At 35.4% G+C, this 21,541-nt stretch overlaps 1 protein-coding gene across 1 annotated transcript in view; it reads left to right on the top strand.

Moving 5' to 3' along the window:
- Nucleotides 1-21,541, top strand: part of LOC132562884 (uncharacterized) — a 43,430-nt gene that overhangs the window by 3,971 nt on the left and 17,918 nt on the right. Inside the window, exons 4-15 of the mRNA XM_060227662.1 lie at nt 173-490; nt 998-1,128; nt 1,470-1,517; nt 3,345-3,485; nt 3,917-4,954; nt 5,469-5,638; nt 6,255-6,431; nt 9,822-9,923; nt 18,040-18,084; nt 18,678-18,767; nt 19,366-19,509; nt 19,834-19,905. Coding sequence (XP_060083645.1) covers nt 173-490; nt 998-1,128; nt 1,470-1,517; nt 3,345-3,485; nt 3,917-4,954; nt 5,469-5,638; nt 6,255-6,431; nt 9,822-9,923; nt 18,040-18,084; nt 18,678-18,767; nt 19,366-19,509; nt 19,834-19,905 — 2,476 coding nt within the window. The remainder of the gene's footprint in view (nt 1-172; nt 491-997; nt 1,129-1,469; nt 1,518-3,344; nt 3,486-3,916; nt 4,955-5,468; nt 5,639-6,254; nt 6,432-9,821; nt 9,924-18,039; nt 18,085-18,677; nt 18,768-19,365; nt 19,510-19,833; nt 19,906-21,541) is intronic.

Here is a 21,541-nt window from a genome sequence, read left to right as displayed (position 1 = left end):
GATTTGGATTAAACAGTTGCATTATTTATAATTTACATGCCCCCTGACCTCTGCTAATGAAATTATACATAACTGAATATTGCCAAGATATTGATGTATATATATATTGAATAAGATAAATTCGTTCGTTACCATAAATAACTAACACAGATCTCTGCTTTTGTGTATGTAGATTCACATTGATGTCTCCAGTAAAGAATCGTGTGCCATTCTCAGAGAGGAAGGACTTGGTGAATACCGATTGCCATCGGGAAACAAATCCTGTTAAGCCAGTAGAATGCCGCGGGACATTTCCACCATCTTATGTTCCTGCTCTGCCCAAAGAGCAAGGAATTTCATGTCCTTCAAAGCCTCCACTACCCAATCTGAAACATGCTGAAGAAAAGCCAGTATCACATCCTAATCAGCCTGTACCTTATTGCCAGCTAGTGGCCAAACAGCTCTCAGCATCTGACATACACGATACCTGGAAACACATGACTTTAGATAGGTACGTATACATCAGTGTCATAATTACAGCTTTACCAAACATGTTATAATAATACTGTTCATTAAGGACCCAATCATTCATACACACAATTCCACCTGGTAAAGGAGCCATGTTGCTTTGTCGCTGTATAGTTCAATAGTAACAAATTTGTGTACAAAATATATGTTACTAATGCTTCACAGACTATTGTATATTGAAATTTACACATTTGTTGCATTTCACTTTCGAGGGGAGGTATGTTTGTCTTTTATTTTCGAGTCTCTATTTACATTTGTTCTGTTTCTTATTGGTGGCTCTGTAAGGGATATGTCCTTTCCTTGTAAACTTAAAGCTATATTCTTCCTCATAAATGCACTGTGCAATTAGAATAGAGTGGTGTACTTTTGTGAAAAGGGACCATTTTTTTGTGAAACAAGAAATGAAACTTTGTACTGTTTATGATGACAAAGATAATTGATGATTATTTTGGATAATTGGTAAGTTTATTTGATCTGTTTTCTTTTATAGGCTACAGTCAGTTCTAAACCTGGACAATTTATCAGAAATTTTAGACAGTAGTTTTGTTTTGGGGAAGAATATTATGCATAACTGTACCTACCTCAACAAAAGCGGAATAGTGACCAACATCGACCCTAAAGGTAAGATATGAGAAAACAATGATCTTCACATCAATGTTTACCTGTTGATACTTTTACCAATTTAGTGTGGTTAAATCTCTACCTGCCAAGGCTGCTGTCTTTATCAAAAACTCAGATATTTTGATTGGTCACTTTGACAGCAGTATATCAGAAAGTAAGACACTTTCTTATGCTGGACACATCAAAATATATTTGTGTATAACGACTTAACTGACAGTATAGGATATGGAACATATGGGATATATTTTCTAAAGAAAAATGTTGTTTCATTTCCATTTTAAATATACTAGAACTGCTACATTTCAACACTTATTTGTGAGACATTTTTCTGATTTCAACAGATCAATTACCACACTGGGCAATGTCTGCGATGAGGTGTCTGGCACGCTGTAAGTATTTCCTTTGGTTTCTGAGGTTTGATTCACTGAACAGATGTGAAAACGGGTAGGTGTCACCTGCCCAACAATGTAGGTTTTTCCAAAGGCTCCAGTTTCCTCCTACTGTGCTTGTATCCAGGTCAACAACATTGATAAATCAGTTGGAGTAACTTATTTAGTAGCATGCTCAATACTCTACAATCACCACATCCTCTACACTCCAGGGGTTACGATTACCACATCCTTGATACTCCAGTGTCTAGAATCACCACATCCTCTACACTCCAGGGGTTATGATCACCACATCCTCTACACTCCAGGGGTTATGATCACCACATCCTCTACACTCCAGGGGTTATGATCACCACATCCTCTACACTCCAGAGGTTACGATCACCACATCCTCTACACTCCAGATGTTACGATCACCACATCCTCTACACTCCAGGGGTTATGATCACCACATCCTCTACACTCCAGGGGTTACGATCACCACATCCTCTACACTCCAGAGGTTACGATCACCACATCTTTGATACTCCAGTGTCTAGAATCACCACATCCTCTACACTCCAGGGGTTACGATCACCGCATCCTCTACACTCCAGAGGTTACGATCACCACATCCTTGATACTCCAGTGTCTAGAATCACCACATCCTCTACACTCCAGAGGTTACAATCACCACATCCTCTACACTCCAGGGGTTACAATCACCACATACTCTACACTCCAGAGGTTACGATCACCACATCCTTGATACTCCAGTGTCTAGAATCACCACATCCTCTACACTCCAGGGGTTATGATCACCACATCCTCTACACTCCAGGGGTTACGATCACCACATCCTCTACACTCCAGAGGTTACGATCACCACATCCTCTACACTCCAGAGGTTACGATCACCACATCCTCTACACTCCAGAGGTTACGATCACCACATCCTCTACACTCCAGAGGTTGCGATCACCACATCCTCTACACTCCAGAGGTTACGATCACCACATCCTCTACACTCCAGGGGTTACGATCACCACATCCTTGATACTCCAGGGGTTACAGTCACCACATCCTCTACACTCCAGTGGTTGCAATCACCACATCCTCTACACTCCAGGGGTTACAATCACCACATCCTTGATACTCCAGGGGTTACAATCACCACATCCTTGATACTCCAGGGGTTACAATCACCACATCCTCTACACTCCAGGGGTTGCGATCACCACATCCTCTACACTCCAGGGGTTGCGATCACCACATCCTCTACACTCCAGGGGTTACAATCACCACATCCTTGATACTCCAGGGGTTACAATCACCACATCCTTGATACTCCAGGGGTTACAATCACCACATCCTTGATACTCCAGGGGTTACAAACCCCTGCACCCCTGGAAAACATGTCATGGCAAAATTCAGGGCATGAGCAAAGTTATTTTATTGGTTCAAGGAGAAAAAACTGACCAATCACAGACTGATACATACCTCTTAACGATTACAAAGGCGCGACACACGACTTAAAAGCTATTACAATATACCAGGTACCTCAAGAATTGTTTCATGTACATCAAAGGATCGAACTAGTTTTTTCGTCTTGTCCACAAGGTGTCGCACATGGAACCTTCAATTTTGCCATGGCATGTTCAATGGGGCAGAGAGTGAAATTGATGGTAAACCCTGGTGTATCGAGGATCATTAAGCAGTTGTTTTAAAGTTTGTCATTATTATGAAATAAGTGCTAGGCTTTTCTGTTAATTTTGATGTCATTCACATTCATTTGTAATTGATTTTTCATTATTCCACCTTACATACAATTGATAAATTTTTTTTCAGGGCCAGAAAGAACAGACGAAAACTTACCAACATACCAAGGATTCGAACGTGATGTGTATCGTGTGGTGAAAGACTACTTCTGTGGGATGTCAGAGCCCTTGATGACATACGAGATGTATGAAGTAGTTACCAATGTGTTTGGTGAGTATATCTTATGTTGTATAGCTACAAGTGACACTGATTACATGCTCATTGTTATAGCTTGTTATATTGTTGGTATGTGTGATTATTCACAGTGAGGACAACCTATTTCAAAGTTTACTCAATAATCAATCTCAAGGTAAATTTGATATGTAAAGGCTGTTTGACTAAACCTTGTGTTGATGAAATCACATGGAATCTTTTGATTCACATCCATTATATATTCATGTGACCTATACCCAGAGAGAATTTTGTTAAAGTGACTCCAGGAAGTCAGAATTTTATCCTCTCATCCAAAACAGGATAAACATGAGCAATGAGGAGATCTATTATTAATGTATATATCTGTAATTTTGAAAGATATGACAACACTTTAAAAACTATATTAGATTTGAATCATTTGTATTACTGACCTTTGATTGTCTTTACAGTTACAGCAGAAGGAACATGCTATGAACAATGCTCTGAGGATGAAGATGACACCAATCCGGAGTGTCTCACCTCCTTTGAATCAGTAGAAAATTTAATGCTTGATCTAACAAATGTTGGAGAACCTGGGAAATGCTACAACAGATCCACACCAGAGGCTCATGTTCACATGTCCCGTCTGGTCAGCCGCTCAACGTTAGACCTGTCTCCTATACAGGCTGTACAGGACAGTTTTCAGAGTGGTCGGCTTCGACGCTGCGAATCAACAGCAAACATTCCAGTAGCAAAGTATGAGACTGCCTTTGGTCCAGAGAACAGAACCATTACCCGTGTTTACTACAAAGATGGCGTGTCCACTGACTTTGGTTACAGTAATGGTCCAGATGAGCTATCTAAGACTCCTCTAGAAACTCACTTTGAAATGTCAGACAGTTTCAACAATTTACTACCAATGGCAGAAAAGTGTCAAAGTACTTACAACATAAACTTTGCTCAAGTAAAATCTACAAGAGCTCGACGGAAATCAAGCTGTGAACTTATATCTAAAAGTAGAGAGAATACCAGTGACCGACGTAAAAGTTTTGCCTGTTCCATAGAGAGTCCTGTCAGTAATGATTCTGGTAGGTGCCAGTCATTAAGTTCTGGAAATATGTCAGCAAATGAGCTGAGTAACTATAGTGACAGATATGAGCCTAAAGTAAGGAAAGGTAATGTGCCAACACGGTCTCCACCTCACTACAGCTCACTCTTCCCTAACGGACATCAACCAGTGCTAGATGGTGCTACAAAATTACTACGCAAGTGTCATCGGTCAAAGTCAAACATCTCTTTGCATAGGATCAAGTCCTCCTCATCCATGAACTCCTCTTGTAATGACCCAGACAATTTGCCGTCAGAGGCTGCTTACCCGGAGCAATTCCATCCACATAGAGCTCAGAGTAAAGAGTCACTGATTGGTCGCAGTCTCAGTCTGTCTGACCTCATGCATGCAGAGATTCACAAAGGACAGAAAAGCCTTAAGAGGACTCGTTCTTCTACAGGTAAATAATGTTCTTGCTATTATCGTTTATTTATCAAAATTGAAACATACATGTACGTTGTATACAAAGTTGTCAGACGTAGACAACCAAGGTAAACAATTAATTTGGAATGAAGAAATGAGAAACATTTTTGTATAGTCCTTGATGAAAGTGGCAGAAGCAGAGAGTGGTGGTCAGCGTTTTTGTTTGCTCAAAAAGTTTGAAGTCTAAATTAAACCAAACTCTTATATAGTTAGATCACATCCATCATCTATGAAATGTTGTCATGGAATTATGATAGAAGTGTAACTGTAGGGATTATATGCTACTGACTACGATTAACTTGAAAATTTGGTAGGGTAGGGGAGGCAAGGGGGGAGGTGTGGCCATAAATTTTAGTCTACTTGGTTAAAAAAATTAACAATGGGGAACAGAACATACAAAGTTATAACATGTTGTTTTTTTGTTTTGTATCAAATGTGTTATGTGTGAGACACTTACATAAAATTTGATATTTAATAATGATATGTTGAAGGTTCCTTGAGTGCTGATATCAAAGAGAGGAAGAAGCTTGCCCTACAAACTGTTTGTCTGTTACTACCGCCAGCCAACAGACGGAAACTACAGCTTCTTATAAAACTCATGTCCAAGATGGTAGAAAACCCAAAACTCCAACTAGATGACAATAAATCTACACGGGCACTGGTAAATTTCTGATGACTATAAACATGCACCCTACACAGTAAATACAGTGTCATTGCTTTGTCAAAGTATTTGTGTCTTCTAACAAATACTGTAGACTTACAGACTTTAGAGCTTTTCACACCAAGTATTGCACAATAATGTGGTTATCCTAATAGCAATTTCTGTTTATCGTTTAAGTAGCAATATTTGAGGATGTGCTAATTCATCATTTTTTTAATTTGCCAAAATGTATGGAAATACAGAATATATATATATCACTATGGTAACATCAAATATTATCTGCTAGTAATTTTATTTTAGTGGGCATCATTTAAGAGTATTAAGTCAAAGTTAACCACAGTATGGTATTTTGGGCTTCTCTTTGTGAATCTCTGCATACAATATTTTGATTTATGTGTCAGATAAATAAGGTGTTAGAATCAATAAAACCTCGTGTTAATTTGTGATGATTGGTAAATGGATCCTACTCATCATACAGTGCTGTGTGTGTATCATACATTTTTCTATACATTCATGTTTATAATGTTTACAATTATGAGACGATCACTCCATTTTCTGTATAAATACAACTTTACACTGTCGTCCAACACTATTTATATTTTTTCATACTTTCCAGCTGATGGAGACATTTTATCGCTCAGTGTTGTGTAGTCAGGATGAAGCTGACATGGAAGATCTTCTGGTAATGAAGATCATTTCCTTCTTAGTTGATAACTGTGCAGAAATCATGGCTGTCCCTGCTGGTTTGAAAGACGCAGTGGAGCAAAGGCTGGCAATAGACTCAAAAAACAAGGCTCAGGTATAGCATGTGTGATGGTCATAGGATGGTAGCATGTACATACTGTAACATAACTATATAAAATATACTCACATATAACCAATATATAACCTGGACTTCTGGAGGTCCACTCAGTGTATCTATATATATAACCATGTAAAGAATATATTCATTCTGCTATGTATGTCTGTTTACTTTTTTAAAAGTTCATTTTCACAAGTCCAATTTTAAGTCTATTTTGCTACAATATCCTCTGAAATTAATGTATTTCTGTTCATATTAACATCAAACAGTTTCAATATTAGAGCTAAACTAATCTTACACAACTCTTGTCATAGAGTGAAGTGTTTATTCGAAATTTGATTGAGTATTTCTTCAGTGTATATAATACTGGATGTAGATTTTTGTTTTTTTGATCATATCTCTATGTTCGGAGTTTCCTCTTCATTAATATCTGACAAAAGTCATATTCATTGTAACATTATATCTATATAAAGCATGTCGTCACCAATAAAAAAACAGTAATATTGAATAAACAGAAAACGTTACAAGTATATATAGCTTGTCGTAATCAATACATATCATTATAGTTGTACTCAATGGTTGCCATGGTAACTTGATGCTTTGCTAGTATACAATATTTATATTATACATATTACTATGTAACCATTAAAATCATAATCTTCTATCTTTATACCTATGTACTGTCACTGCTTTGCACACTGCCACTACTGCTACTCTGCTACTAATTACTGGTAAATGATTGGGCATGCTCAAATGGATTTTGCCTGGAATTTCTCCTCTCCTAAAATTGCTAGACTTTGTCAGTAGCTATGCCAAGCTTCCTTTTAGTTGTATTGGCATTTGCGTTTGAGTTTCTTTGTTTTTGTTTTGAACACTGCAGCTGATCCCTTATTCTACACTTTTATTTTATTTTTGATAACAAATGTTACTAAAAACATTTCTGTTTGTTTCTGTACAAGAAAAGAGTCGGGCAGGCATCATTTGAGCACCCAGCTACAGTGATGAGTTGGACAAATATGTGAGAAGTAGGACATTTATTGGAAGTGTAAGGCTAGTTTCAGCTGAATAAAGCTGCACATTTCTGTAACGAGTTAATTTCCTGCAAACACTTTTTTATTACTCTTCAGTTCAAAACCAATCCTGTGCTGGTCATATTAATGACTTAAAATCTAAAGTAATTTATATAAAAATACAGGTACTTTTGTGAGGAAACAAAGACAAAGGCCCAATTTTAGATGCTGAAGAAATAACTTAATGGACAACTTTGGTGTACAGTGTACTTTCTTGTCACCACAAATACCTAGTACATATTGAGGTCAACTTATCAAAATGGAAAAAACCTTTGTTGAACAGCATATTTGCCCAACCATACATTGGCATAAGATAAACAAACCAGTCTTCATCACCAAGCGTTTTCACTCTGGTATGTGACATCATTGAGACTACTAGTTAAGGTCAACATTACATGTAATGTTGTAATTCTGTATATAGGGCACCAATATCAGTACTAGTTCAGGTCTACATCACTAAATATCTTAACTCCTGTATTTATGTCATCAATGTCAGTACAAGGTCTGTTCCACATCACTGAACATCTTCACTCCTGTATTTATGTCATTAATGTCAGTACAAGGTCTGTTCCACATCACTGAACATCTTCACTCCTGTATTTATGTCATCAATGTCAGTACAAGGTCTGTTCCACATCACTGAAAATCTTCACTCCTGTATTTATGTCATCAATGTCAGTACAAGGTCTGTTCCACATCACTGAACATCTTCACTCCTGCATATATGTCTTCAATGTCAGTACAAGGTCTGTTCCACATCACTGAACATCTTCACTCCTGCATATATGTCACAGACAACTGACACATACGGACAACTGAAACATACAGAAAACTTAGATACACAGACAACTGAAACATACAGAAAACTGAAACATACAGAAAACTTAAATACACAGAAAACTGAAACATACAGAAAACTGAAACATACAGAAAACTTAAATACACAGACAACTGAAACATACAGAAAACTGAAACATACAGAAAACTTAAATACACAGACAACTGACACATACAGAAAACTGAAACATACAGAAAACTTAAATACACAGACAACTGAAACATACAGAAAACTGAAACATACAGAAAACTTAAATACACAGACAACTGAAACATACAGAAAACTGAAACATACAGAAAACTTAAATACACAGACAACTGAAACATACAGACAACTGAAACATACAGAAAACTTAAATACACAGACAACTGAAACATACAGAAAACTGAAACATACAGAAAACTTAAATACACAGACAACTGACACATACAGACAACTGAAACATACAGAAAACTTAAATACACAGACAACTGAAACATACAGAAAACTGAAACATACAGAAAACTTAAATACACAGACAACTGAAACATACAGAAAACTGAAACATACAGAAAACTGAAACATACAGAAAACTTAAGCATACAGACAACATCAACACACAGAGAGCTCAATACATTGCACCTAGCCACATTGATGATGGTATTTGGAGACTGGTTTGTTACTGTGCCATCAGGGGTGCGTGATCTGTCCGACTAGGCTTCGGCTTTCCTCACGGGTGGCTGCTTCACCTCTTGGCATTTTCAGATTGTGTATTCATTCGACGATCCTTCGTCATTCCATTATTGCAATCAGGTGTCCATCGACCAGTATGAGACTCAGCGTCTCAGTAATTCCCAGAGAGCGCTTGTTGACCTTCTGGAGGAGATTGTCAAGGACAAGACAATGGCTGCCAAGGACAAACGAAAACGTCTCAAACAGGTGAGACTTGTGAATTGTTTTACTTACCTTGTAGATGAATATATTCTGCCCATCATCATACCTTTACTAGGCTTTGCATATAATTTTAAGTGAATAATAATTTCGAATACTGATAATTGGTATTCAAGTTGTCAATATAAACTTATATTTCATTCAGTTTAAAACTGTTTTAATTATTGCTGGGATAAATCCTAAACACTCAAGTCTGAAATCAATTTTGCATTTGGCTCCATCAAGAGGGGATTTATATGTCTAGAGCATCATCAGGAAAGAAGTGTAGAAAATCTTTCTATTAAAAAAAGCAAAGTTTAATAGTGAAATCATCATTATTCAGTCATTGACAGATGTACATGAATTGATTTCCACAAATTTGCACCATTGAATCTGTCTGATATGGAACACACTGAAAGCTTGGTCAGTAGAATGTTGGCATATATAACCTCAGGTGAAAATCCTTTTTATTTGATGGGCCTCTCTGATGTTGTTCAATGAAGTAACCACCAGTTTATGTTATATAAATATATTAACCTTTTACAAGCATAGATATTGTTACAGTTTCAGAAAACCTACCCAGACATCTATGCTCACAGATTTCCTAATGGAGAAAGTGAAATGGACATCTTCCCTCAGAAGCCGAAGATAAAGCAGCCATTGTTGGTGAAACCTCTGATGAAGCTGCGTGGACTTCGACTGTAGAAATTAATCTTTTGCGACGAATTTTGTATATTATATACTCAACAAAACCCTTTACATAGTGTAATATAGCTACTGTAAGATATTGTACATTTTGTAAATGTGCTCTACTCAGTGATAAACTCAGTAACCCGATAATATCAAGAATCTCCACGCAATGCAGATTTTCCAGACTACATCATGATTTTAACTTTATGATAATCCACCTACCTGGTGATGTATTTTATCATTTGTTTGATGTATTGGAGCATGTAATCAAAACAAAAATATATAAACAGTTTAATTGATATGTATTTTATCATTGTATGTTTTGGTGTTATATAAATTCAAATAGAGCTTGCATTTAACTCATCAACCCTTTTTTACTTTGTCTACTTAGTGTGAATTGCACAGGTCAGTAAATGTAATTGAAGTTACAAAACACAACCCATGTACTCTACATCCTCAATGTATACCGGTGTTTTCATATACAAGCCTGTTGTATTGTACATATTACTGTAAACCATCATCTGACTTCCTGATTTAGAATCAGTACATTATTATCTGACTTGTAACTTCCTTTCAAACTTGCCATACATGTGTATCTTGGAGAGCCATAGTGTTCCATATTGGAGAAATTGAGTCTTCGCCCATGTTTTATATACAGTGAGGGCTGTAAGATGTTTTTTTAATGTATCAAAGTTTGTAGTTTTTCAAGCTTGCTATTTCATTTACATTCCCCAAACTTGGTAAACAGATACTATATTCTTTATGAAAAGACCGAGTATCCACACCCATGTTGAATTTTACAACCATCTCTATAGATCCTATGTGTGACTTTGTTCCATAAGGAGTTTTAACTAATACTACTAGTATATTGCATTGTTACTTTTGTTACCGTCTTTTGCACACATTTGTACGCAAACCTGTAACTATATTGTACAGTATGTTATTATCAAATAAATGATATAAGGACATTTATCATGTGCCTTTGAAATGCAGACCAATGATATTTGATGAGATTTCTTGTACAATGTTGTTCAATTTGTTTGTATATTTTACTCATGGTCCTTTTAATTAATCACATCCTTTAAATACGATAAAATAATTCTCTAATTGTTCTTTTGACGGTCATAGTTGGTGTTGATAAGTTCGTTTATTAAAGTCTTGATTTTAATTGGTATAACCAGTTTTAATGTCTGATTTTAAAGCAGCTTTCTGTTATAGACATTATAGAAATCATGATCATTAGTATTCACATTTTTTTGTGACAAATCCATGCAAGACTTGCCTTGAGGACTGTCCTGTTGTATAAACCAAACCGCACCTACAAGTTTCACTTACTTGGTTATCTTAATGCTTTGCCCTCGTCTATTAAATGTTGTGCAAAATATCAAAATGCTTTTTGTGTAAATATATACATATGTATTATTTCAAAATGTAAATTATTTCATGTGCAATTTCTGTTTTGTTTTATAATCAACTACACTGGCACTGAAGTTGGTTACTTTACAGTCAGAAACATTCATTACAGGTCAACTGTTATTGTTTCAATTTGTTAAACACCCTGATCAACATTCCTATACTAGGTTTTCCCGATTTTTTTTACATTGAAAATTCATTTAATCTTCATGTTCATGTTTTGTTCATAAAAGATAAAAATAGGAAATTATTCTATCCCTTTCATACTGTATCTAGTAGAAATTAGTTTTTTCCGTGAAAGTTATTGATAAAAATTTCTCCAAAATAAAAATCCAATGTTTCAAATTCTTGATTCTTTTAACAATTACTGCTAAGTGTCCTTTTCTCAATGCTTAAGTGATAAATATGTGAATTTGCATGAAACAAGCATTTCAGTCTGTCTTCTCTAGTCTTCTGTTTGTATACACAAATCATGCTAATTGAATGTAGCTGTGTGTAATGGCTGTATATAACAGCAATATTATATGTGAAACAATAAGGTTTTACGCCTTCTGTTGCACTTTTATCATCTTATATTTTGTTTCTAAATAAAATTTATATGTATGTTATTGGAAGTTGAGAATTTAATTATTGTCAAGTAAGGTTATGAGTCTGTCATACGTTAGTGGAAAATGTGCCATTTATCCTTTGGTCAAAACTGACGTTTTGCAGAGACCCTGAACCTGAATCCTAGGCTACAAGTCAAAGCCCCAACAATATCATTGTTTGACTACTTATGGTGATTTATAGCTGGTTACTGAAACCCTGTAATGAAAGAAAGATATTATTACACAAAGTGCGCCAAATTCAGAATCAACTACCCTGTAATTGCAGAGTTATTGCCCTTTGTTAAAATTTTGTGTCAGCATAACTTTTTGTTCATTTACACTCTGATAATAAAACTTGCTGTACACATTGGTCATACTAAGAGGATTTACAGTGTAGCAAATTCAGTGCGTCAAACCCTTTAATTATAGAATTATTGCTCTGCGTTAAAACTTTGTGTCCAGCAAAGTTGTTCTTGGGGAGTGTTTATCAGTTTTACTACAGTTAATCAGGAATTTAGTGGATGAACAAATGTTTCCATTACAAGTATTTCTTACCCAGAAATTTATAGTGTGAGACGTTAATAAGTAACTCCATACGTCTTCCAACTTGCAAAACATATATCCTATTACTGAATTTTATTGATATTAAACATCTGTCCTGAATGGCATGCTCATTAGTGTAATAAGAAAACCACATCATTCACAAGCATAAAGATGTTATAGCTCTTTGTTCATGCATTCAAGACTTGGTTCCAAAGTTCTAGTATCATCCCTAGATTAGAAATGATGAATTCTATGTAAAAGAAAAGAATTTATTTAAAATTCTATTTCATATTTAGTTTCTGTTGGCAAATATTTATTTAGTACATCAATAGTGACCTACCTTCTACCAGAAGCCAAAATCTAACTACCATAATAAGACAAAAGGCCAAGTAGTAAGTATTTTGTTTCAAAAGGCAATGCAATAATACAGGGAGTCCGTCTTTATGTTCCTGTTATATGTTAGTGTACTGTGCACTTGACTATGATGATCGCTAAAGTTCAGGAAGGTCTTTCTCTGTATTTCTGCGACCCATATATGGTAATAAGCAGAAGTTACATCTAATGGATATTATTCCTTAAGGTACTTCCCCTTGTTCAGATTATTCCGAACTTGGCTCAACTTATATAGTAATTGAAACACATGCTTAAATGTTGGTATGGTAACAGAAAAAGAATAAAAAATGACAACTTTTCTGAAAGCAAAATTATCCAGCAGATCACTATCTTATATGCAGAAATTTGAGCATAATTATCTTAAACGATTTTGAAATAATTTCTCAGAAAATCTCGATGTATTACTAAGTTTACATGGTAACATAGCAGGAAAACAAAATAAGCATTTCTCCATAATAAAAAAAAACAGTAGGCAAAATGTCAACAAAATCACAATTCAAACTCTGAAGTCGATAAGAACAGGGGAAAAATTACTTACACGGATATCCATGGAATGATCAAGGATGATGATGATAATTAGGTTAGGTGTCACAGAAGAATAGGAATCTTTAACATCATCACGGTTAATAGGAGAAATGTCAAGTTCACAATATGAGAACTAGATTACAAACAACGAAACAGCTGATTAGGAATATAAGGGCACAGAACACGTCTTATTTCAAGCCGGACAGGCAACAGTACAATTAGAGCTTTCAATGTATAGTGTTTCGTGTAATGATCTTGACATTGTCCACTAAACGCTTACTGGTCTAAAATATGACATCATCATACAATGGATGCACATAATTTGATGGTCAATGTCATTTTAATACGAAACATACAGGGAACCAAACATGTACAGTAATTCTTCAGACCTGTGATGTATAGATTCCTAATTTAGTTATGAAATGAATAATTCATATTTTTAAAATTTTATACGAAAAAATCCTTGTAAACCCGAGTGTCCGTTTTAAAAGGTTAATACTATTTTACAATTGGTTTATTTGCGTGGTGGCTTTGACATTACAATTCAAAATCGCTCAATAAGCACTTTTTATTAAAAGGAGACAGATATGGACCTGGAAAAACATCACGTAAGTGTTTGGAAAAATCACCTTATTATTTTTTTGAGATCTACGACTGTGTAATTTTTAGATGAATGAACTTAAATAGTAGTATACAAACGGATATAAATATATATCTATCCAAACCCGCGGTATAACGATAGACATCATACGGAATCAACAAAGGAATTAGGAACTGGACGTCCGCCTTTATTACCGAAAAGTAGAAACGAGTGTCTTTAAAATCTGGATTTCTTTTTTACCAAAATTATTTCAGCAGGATAGCAGGGATCAGACATTGGAAGCATACCCATTTGCTGATTGCCCAGGATACAAAAGTGTTTTAACTTCAGCTCAGTGGATTGAGAAATGGCTATATATAGGGTCAACATGTGAATACAGCAAATGTTTCTGAGGTAACGTACCCATAACTCTAGAAGTGGAGAAAGAAAACAGACGTTTGATGATCATACGGGCTGAAAAGCTATTACTACGTTCACAATTATGAGACGATCATTCCATTCTTTATATAAATACAACTTTACACTGTTGTGCTAATGCGGCACCCTTTAGGAAGAAGGGTAGTGATAAGATAAATTATTTGAATCTATCTTATCCAGAGAGGCTAAGAAAACTATCTTATCCAGAGAGGCTAAGAAAACTGTAGGTTTAACAACTCGGGACTACAGGTATTTATGGACATGAATGTGATTTTATTGTTATTTATTAAACATGGTAACAGGAGAATAAATCGTGTCCTGACTCATAAAGTTGATATTTCTAATTTGTTAGTATCACGATTTAGACTAGGTGGAGCAATAGGTTTTTTTACTCGCCACTTGAAACCGTGTGCAGCCTTCAACCTGTGGTTAGTATAAACATTTATCTTATTTCTCTTTACATCTCTAGCATCAGCAGTAACATCAAACACGTAAATAAAATTATATATTGAAACAAGTTTTACAATTATATAAATCCATTTCCTGTTAGAGAAAACGCAATTTAAATTAAGGACATAAACTACTATAATATATATATGAGGAGAGAAAAAAAACCAGTAATATTCATAGTATATTGTCTACAAGATAAGAAGAGAAAGAAATAGGGGCTGTGTGCCTCAGATTTACCATAAAACCCTGTGTTTACTAAAGTGTGGGCACCGGGCGCTACAACTTGAATTGCTTGGAAACGCGAAGTCAGGTATAAAACATTCTGGCATTTTCCTGTATGATTTTTATTTCACTTTTCGTACAGCGCACGTGCCCTCCGATGATTTGAGGTTATTTCACGCCAGTATACATGTGGCTGAATACTGTACGGTTATTTCAAACACTTTGACAGTTTTGCTAGCCGGAGAAAATTACGACACTTCAGATTTGAAAATGTAATTCTTGCAGCAATGCTTTGTACAAACTTAGTCTGGTGGTAGCATACTGAGTGTTTAACGAAGAATTAATTTCAAATAGCTGTTTGAATCAATTGCCTGTAGAATTTGGGAAACTTGTTTTCTTATGTTCAACATTTCATGTGGGCATCGGGTGCCCTAAGGAAAAGATTGATGATGGATGGAGAGGAATGGACGTATTTCTACTTGTTTGACTATCAATTACCAGATACTCTGATTATGTAGCTTGAATTTCTTATATTGACGTAGAACTCCCAGATGCATTAAACACCAATAGAGGAATCGAGGACGAGAGTGAAGAGAAAAAGTAAAGCACAGAACGAAATGAAGGAAGAATTCACTTTATTGTCTTCTTAGAAGACAAGAAAGAAAAATCCCAATTCTACCAGAATCAACATTATTGTGCACTGTACTCGAGTTACCTCCCCCTGAAATCGGACTGAACTGGTATAGTCAGTGGTGACACCAAGAATGTTTTGCGAATATCTTATTTAGATATTGACTAATATGTAATATTATTCCTATTACAACGAGTATGTATTTTTTAGTTGAACTATGCACATATTAAACTATGTTTTGTAATTGAGGCAGAGGTGGTTCAGTACGAGATATAGCATGGATTTAGATACGATATCTAAATATTTCCTTGCTCATGCAACGGGGATAACGTTTACTGTTATAACTATTAGACCTACATCCGCATTTGAAATATATCGGGAAAAAAAGAAGCGGATGTGAAAAGATATAACAATTCCGGGCGAAGTCGTTTTGATGGCCGATACCGCTAAGTGGAGTAAAACGACACATGTATAGCAGTATTATCTGTAATATCACATTACTACCAATCCACGACTTAAAACAGAAAGTGTGTTATTTATCAAGGACTTCTTGGTTTGGGCTGACGAGAACAACGGACCTGAGAATAATACACGGTATACTTTATTAGAAATAACTTGCAATGTTTCGACTGATCATGTTATTCTGTCATTGCAGATGTCTATGGATCATATATTCAATAGGCCTTATGAGGGTTTGACTATTTATTTGACTTGATATATATAGAAATCACAGAATATGCAGCCCGGATCACAGCACGGACTTAGATATAGCCTATGACAGTTGCGACAGTTGCCTATCCATCTATATTGAATGCCGTGGTCAACGTCCTCAACAGTGAATGTTACGTTAGTAATGCGTACAATCATCTGGTTTCGTGGTCTGTTCAATAATCTCCGGAAAATGAATTTATATTTATGAAATTATAATAACCCACCCAGAAGCTGACTGATTTAGATCGCTGCCGGCCACAGTATTCAACTGACAAGGTACTTTTTGTTGAAGATTGTAACTGTTATATAATTACTTCGGAGACATAGCTTCAAAGTGATCTCATTGAGAAATATGCTATTTCTTTTTAGGTGTCTCCATGTAAATCTTTCTTTGTTCATATTTTGCCCCAGTTTTATGGAATTTTAGTTTAAGCCTAGTTATAATTATGGTTTTTTTTTGTTTTGTTTTTGTTTTAGGGTTGTGTTTGTTTTTTTCCTCAAAACTCGGAAAACATTCATGCAGGACATGCCTTTATAGTAAAAGAGACAAGTAGAAAGTCTGTAAAAAAGAAAAGGGAAAAGATGTACTGAAAGGAACGAGTGTGCTACTGATCGATTTATTTTCAGATAAGTTAATATTGACACAATAATTCAGCGTAAAAAACTGAAAGTAAAGAACCGTATTCAGTATAGACAAATAAGTTTTGTCTCTGTTGAGCGTCGAACCCCATTACTTCATTGGAAGTTAACGTTGTGGTTACAAAGTAAATCAAAGAATGTCGTATGTGTTATTCTGAGAAATTTAGAAATATCAAGAGGGAATGGTAGGGCTACAGTCAACTTTAGAATATGTTAGTCACATTTTAAATATCCCCGCTACATATATTTCTTTAATTTGCAGGTTTGACCAATTACATTCAATGTTGTATTTCTCTGCGGATCAGTTCCGGTTTACAATGGCGGCCTTTCCACCGCTGGCACAGGTTTGGGATATGTTTTTCCTGCGATTTCTCAACAGCTGTGCAAATGAATGATTTCTAGACGATACAAATATATTCAAATACATTTTTTCTATACATATGTGCAGTTAGGGTTTAGAGCTAGTTTGTATTATTTTTAAAATACGCGATTATTTGATACAGACTTGTGACCCCGCTGTCAAAATATAGGAAATGTTAGCAGACGGTTCATCATATTGACAATTTTCCTCATTATGGTTTTGTAGTTTGTGTATGAGACACTCTTGCATATTTGACTTTGAATCAATTTTGTATTTCTTTCCATATTTTTGATGACAGCTACAAACTTTTTAAACGTAAACTGTCGACGTTGCAAATCTAGGAGGATAACAAGATAACTGACAGATTGCCCCTCCCCTTTGTTTTCGTTTTGAGAATTCCACATTTGACCCATTTTGATTACTCACACTATACACAACGCATCATAAAGTATTCTTTTTAACAATATCAAATGAAAAATCTGTCATATTAATAATGTAAGAAAATGTTGTTTTATTATTCATAATCAACTGGACAAGGATGTGAAAATTGATTTTATATAGATGAGCTGTATATTTGACTATCAATATTCACTTTTCAGATTGCTGGTACTCATATTGGTATATATGAAGGGTACTACAAACAGGTATAAAAATTTTTATATTACTTCATGCATCTTGTACTTTTCTGTAAAGTTAACAATTTAGTCTTCTGATGTAAATTGCTTCTTCAAGTAACAATAGAGAAGTCTGATATATATCATTATATGACCATAGAAACATAACGACAGCCTGCCATGTAGTGTGTATGGGATCAGGCATCAATCCCCTATAGGTATCTGGATGTAGCTCAGCTGGTTAGTGTTGATATCCATTGAATTTTTCCCTCAACAGTTGAAATTTGGCTTGTCAAACAACAGAAATCATCTACTTTCATGGTATCTGTTTACTTTAAGAGATGTTTATATAGATCAAAAGTCCACAGATAAAACGTCATTTGTAAGTGTTACCTGTCAGAAGTGTTTCTATTTGTTATGATTTTAAAGAATAGACACTTTAAAACCTAATACATGAAGCAGTAAGTTGGGAACAACAATTTCGAAACACAAGTTATAATTCAGTCTAACATGTTGTGTGTAAATTGTTAATTTATGCAAGCAATCTTTCACAGCAGTATATCATAGATAAAATGTATATTGCATAGACACACCAGTAATAGTTCAGTATCGTGAAATTGCAGGCAGATCCAAATGGAACAGGAAGTATTGGAGCATTGGATGCAGCATCTTTCCTGAAAAAATCGGGTCTTAAAGATACAGTCCTATCACAGGTGATATTGAAATACATGTTTTTGACAATTTTACAAAGCTTATTATTATCATAGACTAGTTAATGTTTAAAAATTACAGTAGATATATATTAATGTCACAATAAGCAAGATTTTTTCCCCAAAATGATTAACATAATAATATGATTTAATCAAGGCATTGCAGTCATTTATTGAAGATAGATTTAGGAGGGGATATGTATATGATAGACATCATATTTCCTTCAAATTGCAATGAATATCTTTTCTTTAAAATTTTTGTCATTGCTTATAATTAAAATCTAAATTCATGGTAAAAAAGGTTTAAGCAATATTGAAATATGATAATAAATTCAAGATTTTTAGAGCCCGAGAACCAAGGTAACCACCCACTATCAGAAGAAAGTATTTGCTATAGAAAACATAACAAATTAATTTTTTTTATTTGGTTTTTGATGAAAATATTAGATTTTAGATTAAAGTCATTGTTACTGTTTATCAATTTCTCAACTATGATAGTTATGACCGGTCATCCATATGTTTATATCAATAAAAATATTTTTATCTACTTGAAAGTGTAGACTGATGAATTTCAATTGTGTGTATGTTTTTTCTGAAATAGATATGGGACTTGTCAGACCCAACTGGAAAAGGTTATTTGGAGAAAGTTGGTTTCTTTTCGGCTATCAAGTTTGTATCCATGGCCCAAAATAACTCCGAATTAAATACTTCCAACCTCACTGCTGACATTCCTGCCCCAAATCTGGTAAGTTTATTCTAAATTAGTTACAAAATTGACCTATCTGCCCCTGTTTGTTTAAAACTGAAATATTTCCTAAACATGATTTATTTTAAATTAATCAAATTTCATTTATAAATAAGTCATGTTTTATACATCTTATAAAAGAAGTATTCTTTAACAGTTGTCAAATAGGACTTACAGAAAACACCCAGAAAAAAGAAACAGCATTGCTTCTGTAGCAAGTGTTTGATGTCAGTATGTCGTGACAAGCATCAAATTGTGCAAAAATTGTGCTTGGTTTCTAGCTTTGAAGTTACTTGTCTGATGAAAACTTACTTCTAAACACAGGGGCCAGTGGAGGAGGTGATGTCTGAGTCTCCATCCCACAGTGCTGCAGGAACAGGGCAGTGGGCACTTAGTGTAAGTTGTATGACATCACAGGTAGGAATGGGACAAAACAACAGTAGCATAGTAGTATATCAGAACATTTTCTTCAGGTTGGTAATATCAATAGAATAGTAATTGTTGTATCATTACTAGTAGAAGATTAGAGTGTTATGTTTCGATGACTACAAGGTCACTTTGATGACTACATGGTCACCTTTGTCAGACCAGTGTGAAGTGCACTAGTATTGAGGTATGTAGTGTATGAGATAGGAAGGAATCAACCAACTTCTTCGGCTGTACCACTACCATATGTACACTAAGGTCAAAAATAGTGTGACAAGATAGTATACAGATTATAGACTTAAAAAAACCACATACACAAGATGGCATCACTGCACTGTAGTCACTCAGCTACACTGTGTTTACAGGCTCTCACACCCCATTTTGGGACTGGGGCCCGGGGCCCTTAGAATTGGGGAAAATAGCATTTTCCTTAGAATTGGGAAAACTTGGGGTCTAAATTGGGGAAAAAAGATACTATTTTGCATTGGGAATGGGGCCGAATATCGGCCCCAAATCTGCCAGATCAAGAACCCTGGTTTAACACTTCATCCTAGTGCAAGAGTCTGTGGCCTGTTTAGTACTGGCCTGCTGCCGGGTAACCAGATGGCTTCCCTGACCAACCACCTGCAAATATTGTTTTCCCTGTTGACTTTTTAAAAAATTTTCCAGTCAATGATATGGTTTTGCTGTGTGGAATGATCTGTAAGTGCAGATTTAATGGTCTTGGACTGGAACTTTTTGCCGTCCTTGGATTCTGCGTCTTTTTTATGTTCATGAAGTCATACCCTGAATCTCATGCCTGTTTCTACAATGTTTCTCCTGCATCCAATATTGTATATGCATTCTGCAATGTTTTCTTTGTGTATCTTATCCTTTGGATGGACTAGAATATTTCAAGAGAGTCTTGTGAGGTTTCATGGCTGTTGCAGTGCCATGACCACGATAGATCCCTTGAATGGTTTCTGACAGGCCTTTGATGTCAGGAATGACAACTTGTCCTTTAATTTTGTTCTTTTCCTTGGTGTTTCATCCCTTAGTCTTATTGGTTTTATCAAAATCGTTGTTAACTTTCTGGATTGCCCAATTTTGGTATCCACATGTTTCCATGAGGCTATGAATGTGATTTTGTTCTTGTTTCTTGTATTGTTCTTCTGTGAAAATTGTTTCACATCTGTTGAGCAAGGTTTGTACAACATCCAACTTCTAGTGTAAGGGGTGGTGAGATTGAAAATTTGGGTATTGGTCCATGTGCATCTTTTTCTTTTTGATCGATACTTTGATAGTATCGTCATTTTCCTTTATAAGGAGGGTGTGAAGGAATGGCATAGTGCCATTGATAAATAATATGAAGCTGTTGGTGGTATTTACAGTACTAATATGCTCAGTCAAATCTTTCTGTGACCCTTTCTTACTCTTTCCAATATGCCATCAACATACCATCTCCATAGACTCAGCTTGCTCGCATCGCCAATGGTTTGGCACAGTCGTGAGCAACCCAGTATCTCCAGTTGTGGCCAACTCGTTCATGGAGCATGGAGAAAGAGGCTATAACCATGGCCCACATAGACTGCAAGCAGAGTCTGAAAGTGGATAGTTCTGTGTAACC

Source organism: Ylistrum balloti, unplaced genomic scaffold (assembly GCF_031769215.1).
Source record: "Ylistrum balloti isolate Yb309-2 unplaced genomic scaffold, AGI_CSIRO_Ybal_v1 Utg371540, whole genome shotgun sequence".
NCBI lineage: Eukaryota > Metazoa > Mollusca > Bivalvia > Pectinida > Pectinidae > Ylistrum > Ylistrum balloti.
Note: the sequence above shows the minus strand (reverse complement) of the source record. Positions and strands in the feature narration are given on the sequence as shown.